Source organism: Lithobates pipiens, unplaced genomic scaffold (assembly GCF_037356315.1).
Source record: "Lithobates pipiens isolate NorthernLeopardFrog02 unplaced genomic scaffold, aLitPip1_a1.2 Scaffold_18, whole genome shotgun sequence".
Taxonomy (NCBI): domain Eukaryota; kingdom Metazoa; phylum Chordata; class Amphibia; order Anura; family Ranidae; genus Lithobates; species Lithobates pipiens.
Window position 1 is genome coordinate 349,014,701 of NW_027507758.1, and position 19,920 is coordinate 349,034,620.

At 42.0% G+C, this 19,920-nt stretch overlaps 1 protein-coding gene across 1 annotated transcript in view; it reads left to right on the forward strand.

Moving 5' to 3' along the window:
* The window catches only part of XXYLT1 (xyloside xylosyltransferase 1), a 345,164-nt gene that overhangs the window by 151,467 nt on the left and 173,777 nt on the right, over positions 1–19,920 (forward strand). Inside the window, exon 3 of the mRNA XM_077487464.1 lies at positions 14,290–14,422. Coding sequence (XP_077343590.1) covers positions 14,290–14,422 — 133 coding nt within the window. The remainder of the gene's footprint in view (positions 1–14,289; positions 14,423–19,920) is intronic.

Below are 19,920 nucleotides of genomic sequence, written 5' to 3' on the forward strand. Positions count from 1 at the left end.
TGGTGTTAGTGGGAACTTATCTGAGAGGCAGAAACTGCTCATTGCTCAAGGAACCCCTAGCAACCTCTGGAGGAACCCTATGGTCCCATGGAACCCTGGTTGGGAAACCCTGCTCTAAACGGTTGGAGGAAATGGTAACACTATATATATATATATATATATATATATATATATATATATATATATATATATATATATATATATATATTTTTATGCTGTGTGAATGAGAAAACATAAACGTGTAGTGGCATTGTAAATTTGAATGCAAACTTTGGAAATACGCTTGAAAGAATTAAGCACAGTTTCCTTCTGTATGTCACTTTCTTCTTTATACAGCACTGTCTTCTGGGGCTTCTCTGTTGTGTAAAGTTCTTATAATAGAAGACATTTTACTATGAATTATGTTTGTGTACTTTTTCCCCAAATAAACTCTAGCAAAACGCCAGTGTGATGGATTACCTTTACTTTTGCAGGATTGTCCTTCACTCTCCTGAAGCTGTATTTACATCCTATTCTGCTGGGATTAAATTGCTTTGCGAGACTGGCTAATTATTCAGCCCAGTGCGAGAGAGGTCTCCTGTTTCCAAACAGCACCTTCTAGTTGTGTCCTCGGTCTAGCTTATTTTTACAGCCACACAATGTTAACACCAAGCCAATAGACTGCAGGTTTTGGTGCTTGACATTAGGCTTTAGTCAAATTAAGTCATCACACTGGTATGTTATTCAGACAAAATTCATGTATTGTTCTTTTCAAAGTCTCAGCAGTTATTTTATTTTTTTATTTTCCATGTTTTATTTAGTGGTTTTCAATAGTCGTCATGTTGCATGTTGTGGCCTGTTCATGGAGGCTTTTTTCCCGTTATAAATAATCATTAACCCACAACCCAAGCCTCAGTCCCTTCATGGTATATCCTGACAAGTGAACAATTTTGCCAAAGTGTGAAGGTGTAGGTAATTGTTACTATACATCATTTCAGCTTTTACTTAAATTTAGGGTACTACTTACATTTTTTTTTCATTTTTAATATGTATATTTCCCCAAAGGTTTAAATTCTATAGGTCTGTGTTTTCATTCAGTTTTTGTTTAAATCTCTCCTTTTCTTTTTGCTTTCTATATTTGATCCCACCAGTTCTCCTTTGTATTCTTCTCCAAGCACAGAAGCATATCTATGCTGCCATTGTCAGTTTGTGTGTTTGCTCTTACTACTTGGAAATACAGGATGCTGAGAAGACACACAGCTTACCTGGATCTCCATAGTCAGTTTATTAACCACTCCACTTGTCTAAGCCCCCTGAGTTGATTGACAGCAGGTGCCTCACCATCAATCTGCCTGTAGCCAATACACAGACAGGAAACGGAATTTATAGTTGTGTGCGTTGTGCCAGCCCTCTTATTTTTAGACATATCCACAGCCGATTTTTTTTTATAAAATGTCATTACAAAAGTAATAGATTATATTTGAAAATGCTTTTTGCTGTAATTTAATTGAGATGGCTAGCATTGTGTTTACAAATACTTTATGGGTAGAACTGGCATATCTCTCAGAGGGCATTCTAGTAATAGTATTCTTCCTGGTTGCTCTGTGGCCTTCCCTTTCCTTTCCACCACACCTTATTGGCCTTTTCACACTATGTAGCCAATGTGGAGGAGGGTTTAGATAGAAGAGGGCAGAAGGAATGAAGAAACCTGGTCTTTTTTTACTCTGTTTACTGCATCAGATTTTTAAGGTAAAGCCAGTGCTTGGCAAAAAAAAAAAGTAATTGTATAAGGCATCATGCCAGTCATTTTCTTGAAAGTGATTTAGTCATGCGAGAAATGTGGGGGCACTTGATTCCCCCCCCCCCTTTCAAGTTTGTAACAATAATACAAATTCCTGCTGATGATCTAGTGCAGCCTTTCTCAACCTTTTCAACACAGAGGAACCCTTGAAATAGTTCTCCGGTCTCGGGGAACCCCTGCTAAAAATGAGAAATCTTCAACTCATGATACATCCGTGTGGTAGTTAGTGGGAAGAATGGCCCTTACACTTGTGGTCATTGGGAAGTATTACCTCCTTACAGATAGCTAAAAAGATTAATGGTGTGAGTGGGAACTTATCTGAGAGATAGTAATGGCCCAATGCTGAAGGAACCCCTAGCAACCTCTGGAGGAACCCTGGTTGAGAATCACTGATCTAGTGACTCAGTACACATTCCCAAGGTTTACTATTGTTGTGATCTCCAAGTTAACACTTTACACAACTTGCATCGCAGTTTTGCATGTTGTTCCCATTTGGTTGATTCAAGCAAGCCTGATTGTAGGCCTTATTTGTGTATGTTTATGTCTACCTTTGTAAAATACTTTCAATAAATACTATTGAAAGAGAGAAATGTGGGGGCTGCCAATGCAGGCCACCTCCTGAAAATTCTAGATATCTGGCCATGTCAAACTATAGTGTGTTTTTGTCACAGTTCCAAAACAAGCATGATGTAAATTTGTGTCTAAAAAGTGGCATAGCTACTTATCTCTATTTTTTCTGGGTCAGCAACTCGGACAGCATTAAAACCAAATCATCAGTTAGGGAACTAGAATTTTGAAAGGAGAGTTCAGTAATGGCAGCCTCCATACATTTTTCATGACTGTGCCTCTTTCAATCATAGAGACCCTACCAGCTTTTTTTTTTTTTTTTTTACCAGGGTATATTTCAAATATTTTGTAGTCCTTTTTAGATGCGAATAATGCTTTAAAGAATATCTCTTTACATAACATATAATATATGATACTGCCATAAGAATATGCACTATATTGTCAAAAGTATTGACACGCCTGCCTTTACACGCACTGGTGTGTAGTCATGTTGGAACTGGAAGGGGCCATCCTCAAACTGTTCACACAAAGTTGGGAGCATGAAATTGTCCAAAATGTCTTGGTATGCTGACACCTTAAGAGTTCCCTTCACTGGAACTAAGAGGCCAAGCCCAGCCTTTTGAAAACTACCTCCCCCCAACCAAATGATTTGGACCGGTGCACAAAGCGGGGTCCATAAAGACACTAATTAGTGAGTTTGGTGTGGAGGAACTAGACTGGCCTTCAGAGTCCTGACCTCAGCCTGATAGAACACCTTTGGGATGAATTAGAACAGAGACTGCGAGCCAGGCCTTATCATCCAGCATCAGTGCCTGACCTCATCTCAAAAATGCGCTTCTGGAAGAATGGTCAAACATTCCCATAGATACACTCCTAAACCTTGTGGACAGCCTTCCCAGAAGAGTTGAAGCCATTATAGCTGCAAAGGGTGGGCCAACTCAACATTGAATCCTACGGACTGACTGGGATGTAATTAAAGTTCATATATATGTGTGTATAAAGGCAGGCATCCCAATACTTTTGACAACATTGTGTTTGGCAGCTTATGTTAAGACGTGTTGTAAAATTCCATTCATATGTGTGTCTCATGTAAGGATTATGAAATGTAAAAATCCTGCGTTCTGTAATATGATGTGGTGGTTGTGTAATGCCATCTTAATCTTTCAGTGTTGGAGGCATATTGACACAACTGCCAAGGATATGGAATGTATGTAACTGACAAGATTAATTTGATAACCAAATACTTGTAACCGTCTCTTCACGTGTGTCCATATTTCTCTCTTCTCATACATTTTACTGCATTAAATGCATTTGAATCCTAAAACCCCCTTTTTTTTTTTTTCCTGTTTGGCTGGTTCACATCCATGTGCTACTGTTTAGAGTGTTTGAAAAGGGAAGCTATTAGCCTTTTTACACCTACGTGTATCCTTTACCGTGTGAGCTGCACTCAATCATTCAGATTGAGGATTTAAATTGCTGTCTTGTTAAATGCAATTAAAATGGTCAGTTCTAAGAGGTTTGTTTCATCTGATGGAAGATTTACCTCTAACACTGTATATGCACGCGCCTTGTCAAAGACATGACTTTGACAAGGTGCAGGCGTGCAAAACATGTTGTCATTGTGGTGGGACTTCACCCACCAGCTTGCCCTCCAAGTGCCCATACTTCAGTGAATTCCTCCTGTAGGTTATCCAGTGCCACAATTGATGTAAACGCTCATGGCCCCATACGGACGACACCTTCACGGTTCCACAGCCTGCCTTCGCACTCCTCTGGTCCCATTCATTGGCGCTGTGATTCCCAAGACTGCACCCCCTGTCTGGTCCCATCCATTGGCGCTGTGATTCCCAAGACTGCACCCCCTGTCCACTGGGTGGCTCCATGTTTTAGGTCCATCAACCTGGAACCAGCATTGAGGTTTATTACCACACACATCTCAGACCTCCTCTGTTGGAATACAGTAAGCAGGCTTACCACTGTGGTTTTTCTTTTACATCTGACACTTGTTCCGGGGTGAAGCTTTTTAACATACATTTGAATAAACTTGTGGTTTTTAGAGAAATTGGTGTGTCAATAGGTTTTGTTACCATCACATCCTATCCATTTAAAGAATACGCAGTCTGGATATAAGCGCTTTTTGGAACAATTTCTTGCAGCTTCATTTGTGTACTCTTGCCCAAGAGTTTATTCCCAGCAGGCTATGATCCTTAAGACTAAATCTAAATCAATACCCATATTGATTCCCTTCAACAGGTGCCTAATCCTCGTTTGCAGTTTTTTTGAAAATGTTCTAAGAATTTTCATACAATTTGTCTCAAGACTTTTTCTTAGACTTTTCATTTGGAATTTGGAGTCCATCTATGGCCAGCTTAATACCAGTTTCGAGTGTAAGGTGCTTCAAATTGCTCTTTCAAGCCTATTAGCAATTGTTTACTGTGTTTGCTCAGCCCTCTGTTGTGCAGCTTTTGATTGGCCATGGTTAACACTAAAATCCCCTGTTCTGATTTGTACAGTTAAGAAAATGGGATATCTTAATCACTACGTATAGGACAGAAGTAGAATATTCATACACCATGGGTTATAGACGTTTTTTTACCTTGAAGTGGAACCTTATGACACTAGCCCATTAGTCATAGTGGAAGGTCTCAAAACCAATTTCTTCAGGAGCCCTTTGCTCCTCAAAATGCAGAGCACTTGTCTGATCTAACCAGGCGTCAACTTTAAAACCAGAAGTTCAGCTCTTACTTTTGGCACACGCCTTCACCGAGACCCTCTTTACAATGATATATCCCGTTAGTTTGCCTGTTTCTGGGTCACAGATGTCCCAAACCTGTAGGTTCAAAAAGGCACAAAATAGAGTTCAAGATTCTTCTTTCAGACAAACAAAATTGCCCAAGGACAATTAGATTTGCAAAATACCCTGGACTACCTCTTGTCTAAGGCAGTCGTCGTGCCGGTATCAACACAAGTCCAGTTAAAAGAGTTTATTCAATCTTTTTTATGTTACCAAGACCCAACTGGGTTATTCATCCTATTCCAGGCTTAAATTCCTTTAAATTACAAATTTTGCATGGAATCTGCAAGGTCAGTATTTGCTTCTCTGAGACAAGGGTATTACATGATATCCGTGGACATCCAAGATACCTATCTGTATGTTTCCATTTACCTACCTCATCAGCTTCTTTTGTGCTTTACATTAAGGCTGGCCATACATGGTTAAAATCGGCAAAGAAACCGGCCGAGATTGTCAATGCACAGGCTGAATCAATCGATCAAATTAGATACAACCAGCCTCCCGGATTCTCTTACGATTATGGCTAGCGGCTGCTATAGCCACTCACGATAATCACTGTCTACTCCCTGTGGGGATGACTTCCCCCAACTGCTCCCACCTAGGACCAGACAGTTGCTTGTCAGGAGGGATTGCCCTGTCCTCTGGCCTGTAAATTGCAAGCTTCTTCATTCAATTTTCAAGTGCTCCTGTGCAGCCAAATAAGGAACTTACAACCTGTCAAAAACCATAAATCAGACAGAAGTACAGTTAAATCACACTTGTTTAATAATAATAAAAAAAAGATAAACAGAGTAAACTTAGTCAAAACATAGCCATAGTTCAGGAACCGGATAGTTAAACAAGCCAAAATATCAGGGAGCCAGAGATGAGCGTGCAGAACAGCAAACAGGATCTGGAGCCAGAAGGAATGTCAGCCAAGCAAGTCTTAAACAGGAACACAGTAGAGCATCTCTAGAGAGACCAAGGAGAGGACAGAGATCATCTGGGCTGGACGGCTTAAGTAGGCAGGACTGACATGCAGGATATCATCAACAGGTGAGTCACTGGAGAGAAAGGAGCTGGCAATTGGCCAACAGCTGAGCAGCCAACTTTGAGAAGGAAGGTCTGAGCCCAGCACTGACACCACCTTAGCCCTATCAGTGGGGGAAGTCCCTCCTTCCAAATCACTGAAAAGTTATCACAACAGGTGCAGATCTCACAGGCTAGGGAGGAATGCTCCAATCTCTAACAATCCAAGGAACATGATCATGGCACGGAGCCAAAGTTTCCATCAACATCTTGGAGCTTAGAGTTGTCAGGTTGGCCCTGCAACACTGAACCCTGCTTCTGAAGGGGCACCCAATCAAGGTACAGGCAGACAAGGCCACATTGATTGCTTACATCAACCATTAGGGGGACACCGGAAGCCTGGCTGCCTTGAACGAAGCAAACCATATCTTGGAATTCACTGTCCAGCAATCTCTGTGGTCCACATCCCAAGAGGGGTCAACTGGAAAGCAGATTATATCAGCCACCATTGCCTAAATCGAGGGAAATGGTCTCGGCATCCAGATGTTTGTAATCTGATATGCCAAAAATGGGGGGTTTTGAATGTGGACATCCTAGATTCCAGATTCAATAGCACAGGGGTTGACAAATTTTCTTTGAATCTAGGAGCCCGCTAAAAAAGTTAGGAGCCAGTTTTTTGACAGGACGGAGATGGCAGATCTTGAATTTGGACTGGAGACGGGTATGCTGCTGGGTGTGACGGCTTTCTCACTGGGTGGTTTCATGGGACACGTGTCCCCCTTTTGGGTCTCCCAGATTGCGGGGATTGTGGTGCTGGCAGTGAGTGGGCTGGCAGAAGCCCAGGCGTTAGGATGCGGTTTCTGGTCACCATGTCGACCTGGGATTTGTCAAGCCCTGCCCCCCCTCCTCTGTATACAAATGGGGTCTGGCTCCCCCTAACTCACTATATACACCCTGCCCCTCCTCCTCTGTATACACCCTGGGTCTGGTCCCCCCTATATACACCCTGCCCCCTCCTCCTGCCTGAGGAGACAAGCCCATGACCCCACCCCCCTTCCCCCCCAAACATTGGACCTACAGCCTGCTTCTGCTGAGACCAGTCGGGGGGTAGAGAGAAGCATCAGCTGCCTGGAGATGCATGTCCGGGGCATTGGGCAATGGAAATTGTTATTAGTGGGCTGACATAACCCCAGGCACCAGGAAGCAGTTTCTTGTCACCATGACAACCTGGCGCCTGGGATTTGTCGAGCCCTGCAATAGCAAACTACCTGTGTTTGTTGCGAGAACCAGAGATTCTCTAGCTCTCCACTTGAATTCCTTGATAATTCTCTGGTCTCAGTTGAGACTTATTTGCACCTTCTCTCCATTGCAACCCTACCTCATCTGCTCAAGAAGATAGAGCAAGAGAGGATAACAGTGATTCTAGCTGCACCAGACTGGTCCAGAAGAACATTGTACACAGACATCTAGCAGAGCTAGAGCTACATGTTATCATGTGGATCCCCCTTTTTCTTTCTTTTATAGATTGTGTATCCATTAGTATCTGGCTTTTCTACCTACGTGGAGATTTTCTGTTATTACAACTTTTACATGTATACACATGTACATACATTTTCTTGCCCTTCTCCCCCCTCTTTTTAACCTTGTTGGTTTTCCTCCCAGGGTGAGGTTTGGAGAGGTGGAGGCGCCTGATAGTTAGACATTTATTCAGCCCATCGGCAACAACATTTGCCATGTAAGGTATATGACAAAATGTATTTGATGTAATTCAATTATGCCTGTTATAGTCACTGTATATACAAATGTAAATGGTATGCCACAAGAATAGAATTTTTTATTTTTTTTCTGTTTTTCATATGGATATAGTTTCACAAAATCTGAGACCGTACCTGCCCTATTTGCTCACCATATAAGACAACAAAGACAACTGTATGTGTTTCTGATACAAATTTCTAATAATGTAGAAATGCTGAAGGGTGAAGGTAATGAGGACATACTTTTAAGCAATAAATAATTGTATGTGCGGTAGATGGAATCTGTAATATAAATATTGTAATTTAATAGCCTTGTAGAGGCTCTAGAATGATGTGTTTTAAAGATTAAGAGATGCATTTGAAATAAGGATAATAAATTACTAAGATTTTCTTATGTTACTGTTGTCCTAGATTTATACAACTATCTTATAAGCCCCATCAACATTTTTGCACTATTTTCGGTAACAGAAGAGATGTCTGTTCTGTATTCATGCAGCTTCAGCACTGTTTTTAATAAATCATTTGAATAAAGTGGGTAAAAATTGCTACCTGTATTTTGGGCAAATTTCCCTTCATATCATAGTAACAGGTGGAAAATGTACAAGAAGACACAGGCAGCAATGGTAGCAATTAGGGGTGCAACGGATCAAAAAACTCACGGATCGGATCGTTCCTCAGATCAGAGTCACGGTTTGGATCATTTTTCGGATCAGCAAATAATTGAATTTGCAAAAGCCTATGAAAATTCCACCACCATATAGTCCCCACTGTAATATCCACAATCTCCCCCACTGTAATATCCACGTCATCTCACACACTGTAATATTGGCTGAGCATGATGGCTGGGTATCGCCGAGTATGGCTGGGTATTACCGAGTATTGCAGGGTATTGGAAGGGTATTGGCAGAGTATTGGAAGGGTATTGGCAGAGTATTGGAAGGGTATTGCAGAGTATTGCATTGCAGAGTATTGGCAGGGTGTTGGCGAGTATTGGCAGGGTGTTGGCGAGTATTGGCAGGGTGTTGGCGAGTATTGGCAGGCTATTGCAGAGTAGTGGCAGGCTATTGCAGAGTAGTGGCAGGCTATTGCAGAGTAGTGGCAGGCTATTGCAGAGTAGTGGCAGGCTATTGCAGAGTAGTGGCAGGCTATTGCAGAGTAGTGGCAGGCTATTGCAGAGTAGTGGCAGGCTATTGCAGAGTAGTGGCAGGGCATTGTAGAGTATTGGCAGGGCATTGCAGAGTATTGGTAGTGTATTGCTCGGTATTGCATTGCAGAGTATTGGCAGGGTATTGGCAGAGTATTGGTAGTGTATTGCTGGGTATTGCATTGCAGGGTATTGGCAGAGTATTGGTAGTGTATTGCTGGGTATTGCATTGCAGGGTATTGGCAGGGTATTGCATTGCAGAGTATTGGCAGGGTATTGTATTGCAGAGTATTGGCAGGGTATTGAGGGATGGCTGTGACTGTACTTTTCACAGAGCAGCGCTGTGGGCACTACAAATGCAGCCCACAGCGCTGCTTCCATCCGATCTCTCCCTCCACTGTACAGATCTGTACACAGAGGGGAGAGAGGAACCGGCGTAATCATGACGCCGATTTGTTTACAAGTGATCGCTCCGTCATTGGACGGAGCGGTCACATTGTAAGCGCCGACGGGTGTACCAAGATGGCCACCGCTTCGGAAATAGGGCAAAGGTGCGGCCTTTCCTAAGGCCAAGACTGCGGATCGCGGCTTGTGACGATCCGAACGGGGTGACCCGTTCGGATCATGGATCGGTGGCGATCCGTTGCACCCCTAGTAGCAATTAAAGTAGAACCGTTACTCTTTCAATCATTTTTATTCTTTTGAGAAAGTATGTAATACAAACTCTCATTAAAACAAGACAGTGGATGTTACCAAAATGTTACAAATTTGTTTTTGCCAGTACAGGAATGATGTACGATGTTACAGGTTATGGATTAATGGTATCCACAAAATAGTGCAAGTAACAAATCGGATAGATAGCCTGAAAAGATGATATATCCCGGGACCTGTCAGCCAAATGGCCCTATAGGCTTCATTAAAGGCACAGTTATCACTTTCCAGGAGCAAGAACAAAAAGAAAAAAAAAATGCTGAATCAAAGACATTAGGAAGTCAAAATGGCACTAGGCATTAAGTAGAACCGTTTCATTGACAGCTGTCAAAGGAAGCAGTTTCTCCTCCTTTGCAGTCTTGTCTTTCTGATAAATAGAAATATAAATGGCAAGATAATCAGGCTTCCAACCCTTCCCTGCTCTGTCTAAAAAAGGAAAAGGAAACCTCTTATAATAATCCTATGTAACCTACATTGCTGATGTCCTGAAAATGCTGGTTACAAGGCTGCCATGTTAAATCTATGGTCTATGGTTTTTACTTAATAAGTATGTTCTTTGGAGCAGAGATTTATAAAGCTATAAACTCCGAACTCCAGATCTGCACACTTTCTCTGGTCAGTAAGGCATTGCAGCTTTTGGCTCAGGGTGACAAATGACATTTTTAGGGAACAGGCCACATTGGCACCCTGCAAACAATATTTTTCTAATGGGCAATTTTTGACATTTGTACAATTGCCAAAAAAGCGTTGATAAATTTGCTGCTGTATCATGGAATGGCATGTGTATTGAAATATTGGGCATCATAACAATAGTCTGCAGGGCAGTGCATATTATATACTTAATAAATGTTTATAACAAAACATTGACTGTAAGAAGTCTGAAAGCACCTATAATGTTAGATGTGCTGGTACGATCCAGCATTTTAATCTATTTGGTCTGAGGTTTGGGTCCTAAACCCAAAACAGTCTGTACAGAGGGAAAGTTGGGGGAGGCAACAAGATGCCACCTTGACCTGAACTACTTGGGGGGGTAAACTAGTGAGACAATTTGATAATTTTTCCAATCTGTCTAACTTCTGTTATTTTGGATACCTATACATCAAACAATTGTTTTTTCTTTCTCCAGAAATATACAGCTGCACTGGTTCCCGGATGTTGTCTTTGGACTTTGACTACAGAATGGTTGTTTGATACCTGTCTCTTTTTGCGCTGAAGTTTTGTAGTTGATATGTTATTTTGGATAACCTTGGCTGGTAGTGTCTTTGGGGACCATGCAAACAAAAGGCTAAATCAAAGTTTCTCAAAGGCAATGTAGAGAACACTGGTCGTATGTCAAGTGCATTATATATTTGTATAAGCTAGGGCCTTTTTCTTTATGAAAATTATCTGTTGAAGTGTATGTAAGGACAAAATAAAAAAAAACAAATAGCAGTACATCTTCACAATACATGATTCATTGCCACATTTTTCATCCCTCCAAAGGCGCTTCAAGAACAGAACAATACCTGTTGATTAGTTGCTTTGCCAGAAATGCATTCTTATCTTAGGTCCTGTTGTGGGCTGACAACACACAAATTTTTTTGGATCAAGTGTTGTCAGCCTTGCATAATTTTTCCACCTACTTGCTAATCTTCACAACATTAAGCATACATGGTCCGAATATCGACATTCGGCCCATGTGTACTGCAGCTGGGCGGGCTTATGTTAAGGGACTTGAAAAAAAATGTCTGCAGACTGGCTCCTGATCAGCTCTCTCAGCCAATGTCTGAAAGCGCTGACCGGAGTGTTCTAGCGGGTGGACAGTGCCCCCTGTCAGAACACAATAGAACAGCAGGAGAGATCACTGTACTAACATATGATTGTTAGTACAGTGGCTCTGACTTGAGCTGTCAGTTTTTTCGTTCGGCCCACTGGGTTGAATAAAACAAAACTAGAAGTGTGTACAATACTAGGCTTAAGGCTAAACATTCTGTAGTTCCAATATCACAACTGGGATGACTGATTCATCTCGTGAAGATAACACAGGAATTGTGCAAAAGACATAGGACAGTCCAGAATTTCTTCTTAGATATAAAAAACAATTTCTATGGCATATTCAACAGACCCAAAGGGAGCAAATAATAGTTACTTGTTAGTGTTTGCCTACTTTTATGAGGCCTGACTATGTACAAAGTGAGTGGCCAGTACTGCAGTCTATAAATATTACTACTGATTACTATTCTATGTGTTTAACTATGATGTGTGGACATCTCAGCACTTACATATGACAGCTGGCTTAAACCTTATTCGTAACAAAGTGTGCTACAAGGCTCAGTATGACTTTTTTTTAGGCTTCTTAAGAACACAAAGCTATCCATTTTTGTTAGATTTGACAGATTTATGAATTGCTGGAAGGATAAGGTTGAGTTGTGGTTTTGTTAGCAGATGTAGCAATGTGAACTTTAGTTTGGATTTGATCTAAATAGATTTGTTTCCTTTCATGTTCAGTCAGCTGTCAGTTTCTTTTTGTAAATTAATAGTAACATTTTGTGGTAAATACATACATCAAACCGCATGTTGCAGAAACCAACAACCGGTCACAGTAAAAATGTAACCAGTTTACAACAACAAAATACATAAAGAAATAAAAGAAACAATACAACACTTGCCCATACAGATATGTACATTCTTTGAACCTCCAGCCGGAGGTAGGTATAAAGTCAACTAGCTTGATGATGACACCTTGGTCAACCATACAGGATAATGCCTGCATTTCGGTTCCCCGAATCGCCCCCACCCCCACCAATCAGGAGAATTTAAGGACCACAAAATAAAATAAAAAACTGAAATCCTTTATTTAAAATGAGGTCAGTAACCACCATAACCCCAGAAAAACCCTCCTCCTGTCATTATATCCCATACCAAGGACCATTAACTATATCCATTTTTAATGTAATCTGAAACTGTGTCAACAGAAGCCATCCAACCTCCCCAAACCTTGTCGAATTTGGCCAAAACCCCCCTTCTCAGGTAGGTAAGCTGCTTTGTAAAAAAAAAAATACTGCCTTGTTAACCAGAAATTTCCAGGATAACAAAGTTGGTGTCAAAGAACTCTTCCGTGATAGGATAATCAGTTTTTTAGCGTAAAAAAACAGCAGGAGGGTGAGAAGAGTTTGTATAGCCCTAGTAGTGGCCAAAGGTTCAAGAAGGTGCAACAAGCATACTTCAATGGACAAGGAAATCGAGATAGAGGTGACGGATCAGATACACTGCGCTATGTCTTGCTAGTAGGGCTTAATGTGGGGACAGTCCCAAAATATGTGCATGAATTTTGCAAGGGGTGCAGAGCAGTCAGCTGTTTGACGCTACCAAATAAAATATCTTTGTAAGCTGTGTATTATTTTATTATTGTTTAGTTTACAAGTGAGAGTACATCTACTGTAATTAGTTGTGGGTCAAAAGATGTTACGCATACTGGGTAATAGCCAAAAAATGGCACAGTTTAGATCCAGTTTCTAATTAAACTGTCTGAAATGTGTTGTTAGTCTTGCACACATGGGAAGGTTTATCTTTGTTCAGTCCTAGAATGTTTAAATGTTGACTGATTGTGCCCTTAGCAGTTGATGCACAGTTTTGTTGACTTGAATCCTCAGGAGTGGACTATGGCTGTCGGTAGATATTTACACCTTGGATGAAACTTCTGGAACAAAGTCTGTTAGCCAATTTGGATATCCCTTGTACTTCAAGATAACACTAGCACAAACTGGAGACCTTGGATAGACAATGTAACAATCTTTGGGATCCCATAAATGCAAATAATAAGACTCTTTTTGAGCATGAGCTACAATAATTGTGCCATCTAGGGACAGCAGACCCAATGCCTAACACAACAAAGGCCAGACATAATTTTTTTTATAGCAAAAATTCTCTGTGACAGAGTATACCATAAGAGTTTGTCTACTTTGGAAGAGAAATTACTGCAGGTCCTGGTGGCATGAATGCGAGGGATGAACTTTCACTTTTCTTGTTTTATGGTGAGACATCCAGCTGTTTGAGAAAGTATGCAGGTTTGTTAATAGCAGTCATAAAAAGGATCTTCCGAAGTCACTCCCATCTGGCTGCTGTCTAATGTCTCTAGCCAACCTAAAGTGATATTAAAGGCTCCTGCCTAGTGCCCCCATAGAGGCATCTTGCTTGCTCCCAAGCCCCTGCTCTGTGTGTCCGCTAGGCCCCACCCCTGCTCTCTCTCATCATTGGACCACAGGCTGGGATTGACAGTTGTGGGAGTTAATGGCTACCGCTGATGTCTCAGCCAATGAGAGGGGAGAGACCCGGGAGAGCCGAGGTTCTCGTGCACATTGCTGGATCTAGATGGCGCTCAGGTAAGGTTTGGGGGGGGGGGGGGGGTGGGGGGGGGGAGCTACTTCACACAGAAGGTTTTTTACCTCCATGCATGAAACCTAAGTCTTTAGAACCACTTTAAGTCTAGCTAATGAGTTTATATAAGGCTACCTTAAAAAAAATTAAATATTGGTACTTCTTATTTTAACAGATATAACTCGCATTATTCAACTAGACCTGGATCTGAAATTTAAAACCAACATTCGTGAACTATTTGAGGAGTTTGACAACTTCCTCCAGTCTTCGGTCATTGGGATTGCCCAAGAAATGCAACCAGTATACAGGTAAAGGAACTTTTATACCATGTCATAGGCTAACCCACTTTTCTAGTTTGTGGAAAAAAGAGAGAAATCTGTTTATAACATTTATAATGGGTCACATTAACACACCCAAAACACATTTAAAGTGTATGTAATGGCAATTTTTTGGGTTTTCAATAGAATTTGGCAGGGTTAGACTCTGTTAAGATTTTTATTGATGCCTGTGTCTTTGTTATTGAGATTAGTCCCTCTGTTTTTATTGGGGACCATTGTTTGTACTGAATGTGATGGGAAATACAAAAAGCTGTAAGCAGAATAAGCAAGGAGGGTACATTTTTGAACGGGGACACCTGTTCCAGTGCTATGTAAAAGGGAATTCTCTTTATTTTGGGAGATTCTCTTGAATCTCCTGTTGCATTTCTGGGACAGGAAGTGAAGGGAGATCTTCCTAGTGGCACAAAGACTGCAACAAATAACATGACGGGTTTTAACCCTTCCCTGCTCTTTCCGCAATTTTAAAAAAAGTTTCCCCATTATCTTCCAGGACAGTTGCCTAAATGATGATTGGTTCAGCTTTAACCACTTTCAGACCGGACCATTTTGCTGGTCAATGACCAGAGGTCTTTTTACAATTTGGCACTGCGCTGTTTTAACTGGTAATTGCGCGGTCATGCAATGTTGTACCCAAACAAAATTTGCGTCCTTTTTTTCCCCACAAATAGAGCTTTCTTTTAAAGGTATTTGACTGACTCTGCGATTTTTATTTTTTGGGATATAAACGTAAAAAGACCGCAAATTTTGAAAAAAAATGATATTTTCTACTTTTTGTTATTAGAAAAATCCAATAAATTCAATTTTAGTCATACATTTAGGCCAAAATGTATTCAGCCACATGTCTTTGGTAAAAAAAAAGTCAATAACTATATATTTTTTTGGTTTGCCCAAAAGTTGTCACATCTACAAACTAAGGTACGTTTTCTGGAATTTACGCAGCTTTTAGTTTATGACTGCCTATCTCATTTCTTGAGGTGCTAAAATGGCAGGGCAGTACAAAACCCCCCCAAATGACCCCATTTTGGAAAGTAGACACCCTAAGGAAATTGATAAGAGGCATGTTGAGCCCATTGAATATTTAATTTTTTTGCCTTTTTTTTTACACAAAGTTGTCACTAAATGATATATTGCTCACACATGCCATGGTTATATGTGGAATTGTACACCAAAATACATTCTGCTGCTTCTCCTGAGTACTAGGATACCACATGTGTGGGACTTTTTGGGAGCCTAGCCGCGTACGGGGCCCCGAAAACCAAGCACCGCCTTCAGGCTTTCTAAGGGTGTAAATTTTTGATTTCACTCCTCACTACCTATTACAGTTTTGAAGGCCATAAAATGCCAAAATAACACAAAACCCCCCCAAATGACCCAATTTTAGAAAGTAGACACCCCAAGCTATTTACTGAGAGGCATGTTGAGTCCATGGAATATTTTATATTTTGCCACAAGTTGCGGGAAAATTACAAACTTTTATTTTATTTTTTATTTTTTTTCACAAAGTTGTCACTAAATGATATATTGCTCACACATGCCATGGGCATATGTGAAATGACACCCCAAAATAAATTCTGCTGCTGTCTCATGAGTACGGGGATACCACATGTGTGGGATTTTTTGGGAGCCTAGCCGCGTACGGGGCCCCGAAAACCAAGCACTGCCTTCAGGATTTCTTAAGCCCCGTACACACTATCAGATTGTCTGCTGAGTTTTTCCTTCAGATTTACCAAAACCATGTAGTAGAAGGGCCTGCCTGATTGCATACACATTGAAACTCCTAAGGTTTGACCTCATATTATATGGTTTTGGTAAATCTGAAGGAAAAACTCAGCAGACAATCTGATAGTGTGTACGGGGCTTAAGGGTGTAAATCTTTGATTTCACTCCTCACTACCTATCACAGTTTTGAAGGCCATAAAATGCCAAGATGGCACATACCCCCCCCCCCCCAAATGACCCCATTTTGGAAAGTAGACACCCCTTAATTTAGGGGTACACTAGTGAGACTCACAGGTAAAAAAGCACCTAGGCTGTCAGCGACTGTATCAAAACGCTACAAAAAAAAACTGTTAGCGATCGCAGGGATCAGGCCTGACTCTGCGAACGCTGCAGTTATGTGTGTTGTGTTTTGTAAGTGACAGTGATTGATCGATACTGCACTTGGGTGGGCTGGGCTGGGCTTGGCGGAGGGGCTAAACGCAGGTGCTAGCAGGTATCTGGGCTGATCCCGCTAACAATGTGTTTTGGGAAACCTAAACTTCTGGCGACGCTAATATAGATCTGATCAGATACTATATTACTAAGGGAGGTGTATGCTTTGCGCGTGGGTGTTAGCGGTACTGGCACTAACCTGCCGCTGCCTGGGGCGACGCAGACCTTATCTGACCCTCAAACTTATATCACCCGCCGGGTGATCAGGGGGTTAAACCTTTATTGGGTAATAAATGGCGGGTGCCCTGAAACTATATAAAAAAATAACTAACCAACCAGCGTCACCTGTAACAGTTATATGGTGAGCACTGGTGAAAGGGTTAACTAGGGGGCAATCAGGGGGCTTTATGCGGTAGTATATGGGGGTCCCTGTCGCTATAAAAAGCTGCGGCGAAACCTAAATACCTACCTGCCTAACTAGCGTCACCTGTAACACTAATACAGCGATCAGAAAAACGATCGCTTATTAGGCTGGGTTCACACTGGAGCGATGCGGGAACGCCACGAATCCGCAGCGGGTTCCCGCATCGCATGCCTCCCGGCGGCAGTTCACACTGCCCTATGCGAACTGCTGGGAGTGTCAGTGAAATGTTAATGACACCCCCAGATCAGTTTGCATATCGCAGTGCGATCTGCAAACTCGGACAGGAATCTGATCGCATGGTGTGAACACCCATGCGATCCGATTCTGCTGCGGACCAAAAAAAGGGTCCCGTGCGAGTTTGCGGCGGGTGCGATGCGAATTCAGCCATACTATCTTTTAGCCCTAACAGTTATTACAGTCACAAATGACACCAATGCAATAATAAAAAATAAAAAAAAATGCAATTGGTGTCACTGTGACTGGGGGTGCAGGGGTGATTGGGGGGGTGAAGGGGGGGTGAGAGTGTGCCTGGCATGTTCTACTGTGTAGTGTAGTGTTGGTGCAACTCACCGATCCTCTCTCCTCGGTGCCGGAACGAAAAATACCGACACGGAGGAGAGATTACATCACTTCCTCTGCCTGTGTTTACATTACAGGAGAGGAAGTGATGTCATGCTGCACTTCCATTCGTCAGGAGCGATCGCGAGGGGGTGGCCATGAATGAATGGCCGCCCCCTCATCCCGAATCGCTCCTGCACGGTATCCGACCGCCGCTGGCACCGGGGGGGGCCCGTTCGGGCCCCCCACCCGCGGGAAGGCAGGGACGTACAGGTACGCCCATATGCCTGCCCGTGCCATTCTGTCGACGTACATCGTCGTGCGGCGGTCGGCAACTGGTTAAAGAAAACACCCCCCCGCTTCAATTCTGTTTGTATTTTCTACCACGTGGAACAACAAGGTGTTTTGACTTACTGTATGGGCTCTGGGTGGGATGGGCCGTGGTGGAGCAGGTCTGTGTTTGCATTTTCCTGTGGAAGAGTTTAAGTACTTCCTTTAGGTAGTCACAAAGGTCTTGCCTTATTTAACAGGCATTAGTTAAATGCACCCCCTGCAAAAAAAATATTAAAACTCAGCAGCTACAAATACTGCAGCTGCTGACTTTTAATAAATGGACACTTACCTGTTCCAGGGTCCAGCGATGTCGGCAGCAGATGACGAGCAATCGTTTGTGTCTCGGCTGCCCCCGCCGCCAACCTCTGTCAGGGAATCGGGAAGTGAAGCGCTGCGGCTTCACTGCCCGGTTCCCTAATGCGCATGCGAGAGTCCGATGAGCGGAAGTCCCACTTGAGGGTGGAACTCCGCTTTAAGTCATTCAAAGCCTCCACTAGATTCACAGCCCTACTCAATTCTTTTGAAAGGGTGATATGGCTAAAGTCATGGAGCAGAGATGTTGCTTACAAATGTAAAGGATGTGGAGTTCCATTTCGGGGTATTTTACTGTTTACTGTTTAGAGTGCCCCTGGATGACGCAATTTTGTTGCGAAACGCGTAGGGCTGAGCGGTACGCTATTCATCACCTCGTGTTTGTGACGGTTTCCAGGAGAACGGGTCTGTCCGTGTGCGTCCGGCCGGCGCAACGGACTTAAGGCTTAATTTCTTCTATACATTTGTAAGTGTATTTTTACTTTTTTATCTTTAATAATAAAGGGTTTTACACTATTTCGAGTTCTATTTTTCCCTTTATGGTTTTGATGCCCCTGCTTTTTGAGTCCCTTTTTGGACCTCTGAGTAAGACGTCCGGGAGTGAGTCTTCTTCCCAACCCCCATTGGAGTGGTGGAACTAGGAGGACACCGAGGACCCCCCCTGGCTGGAAGTGGTATCCATTTTTACAAGTCTCGTGTGACCCTCTGTAGTGGGGGGTCATGGCTTTCTGGTAAGCGGCAAATCTTATCGCATGTTGATGGTGGATTGAACACTCCTTTTTCCCATTGGACTTAGTGGTGGATTTTCTACGAATATTGTGGCTTATTTTTTGGAGGACTTTATTTACAGTTCTGCGATAATCAGTTTGGTGGCTCATGTATACGGACTTATTGCTCATACACTGGGTGTTTTTCTCTCATCTCTTTTTTATTTTTATGTTGATATAGGTTTATGTTATGGAAATGTATTGTAAGGGTTAGATTCTACGTTTTGAGATATTAATATACATGTGTTTTATATCACGCATGTTATAGATTTACACTTAATTTATATAGGGTCGTTATACCTTGTTTGCTATTTATTCTAACACAATTTTTTTGCACAATTAGTCGTTTGTATAAGTTAAGCGCGGCTTAGGATTTTTCAATTTATTTTACTGTTCTGTTCGGAACATGATACTGTCTTATCTAGATCAGCAGAAAAAGATAAGAAGTTTCCCAAACAGAAAAAAAAAATTCAGGAATAGACTTTTATTTTTTCAAGGTTCACAGGAATTATCTCAGCTGAACCCTAAAAACTAAGACACCATGAAGTGGTGTCTCTATAAATACAAGCCTTTTTATTCCTACAGATTCCATTCCCAAGGACCAAAGTGACACAGACTCAGGTGTCATGGAGAGAATGGTTTGGTTCTGTCATGAGTGGGTCAGAGTTTCTGCCAGCCCTTTGTTTGTCTGCTGCAACAATGGGGAAACCATCTGGAATTCCTAGGCGCTCCCCCCTAAAAAATATTTTTTTGACTCGCCCACCGATAGCTCAGGTAAAAGTGCTCTTCAATTACATTCAGGTTTTCATGAGCAGAATGCAATGCAACTCTATACCATAAAAAGTTGGGAAAATATACATAAAAAAGAATGCAATGATTTGCAAATCTCATGAACCCATATTTCCCAAGGCGTCTTTCAGGAC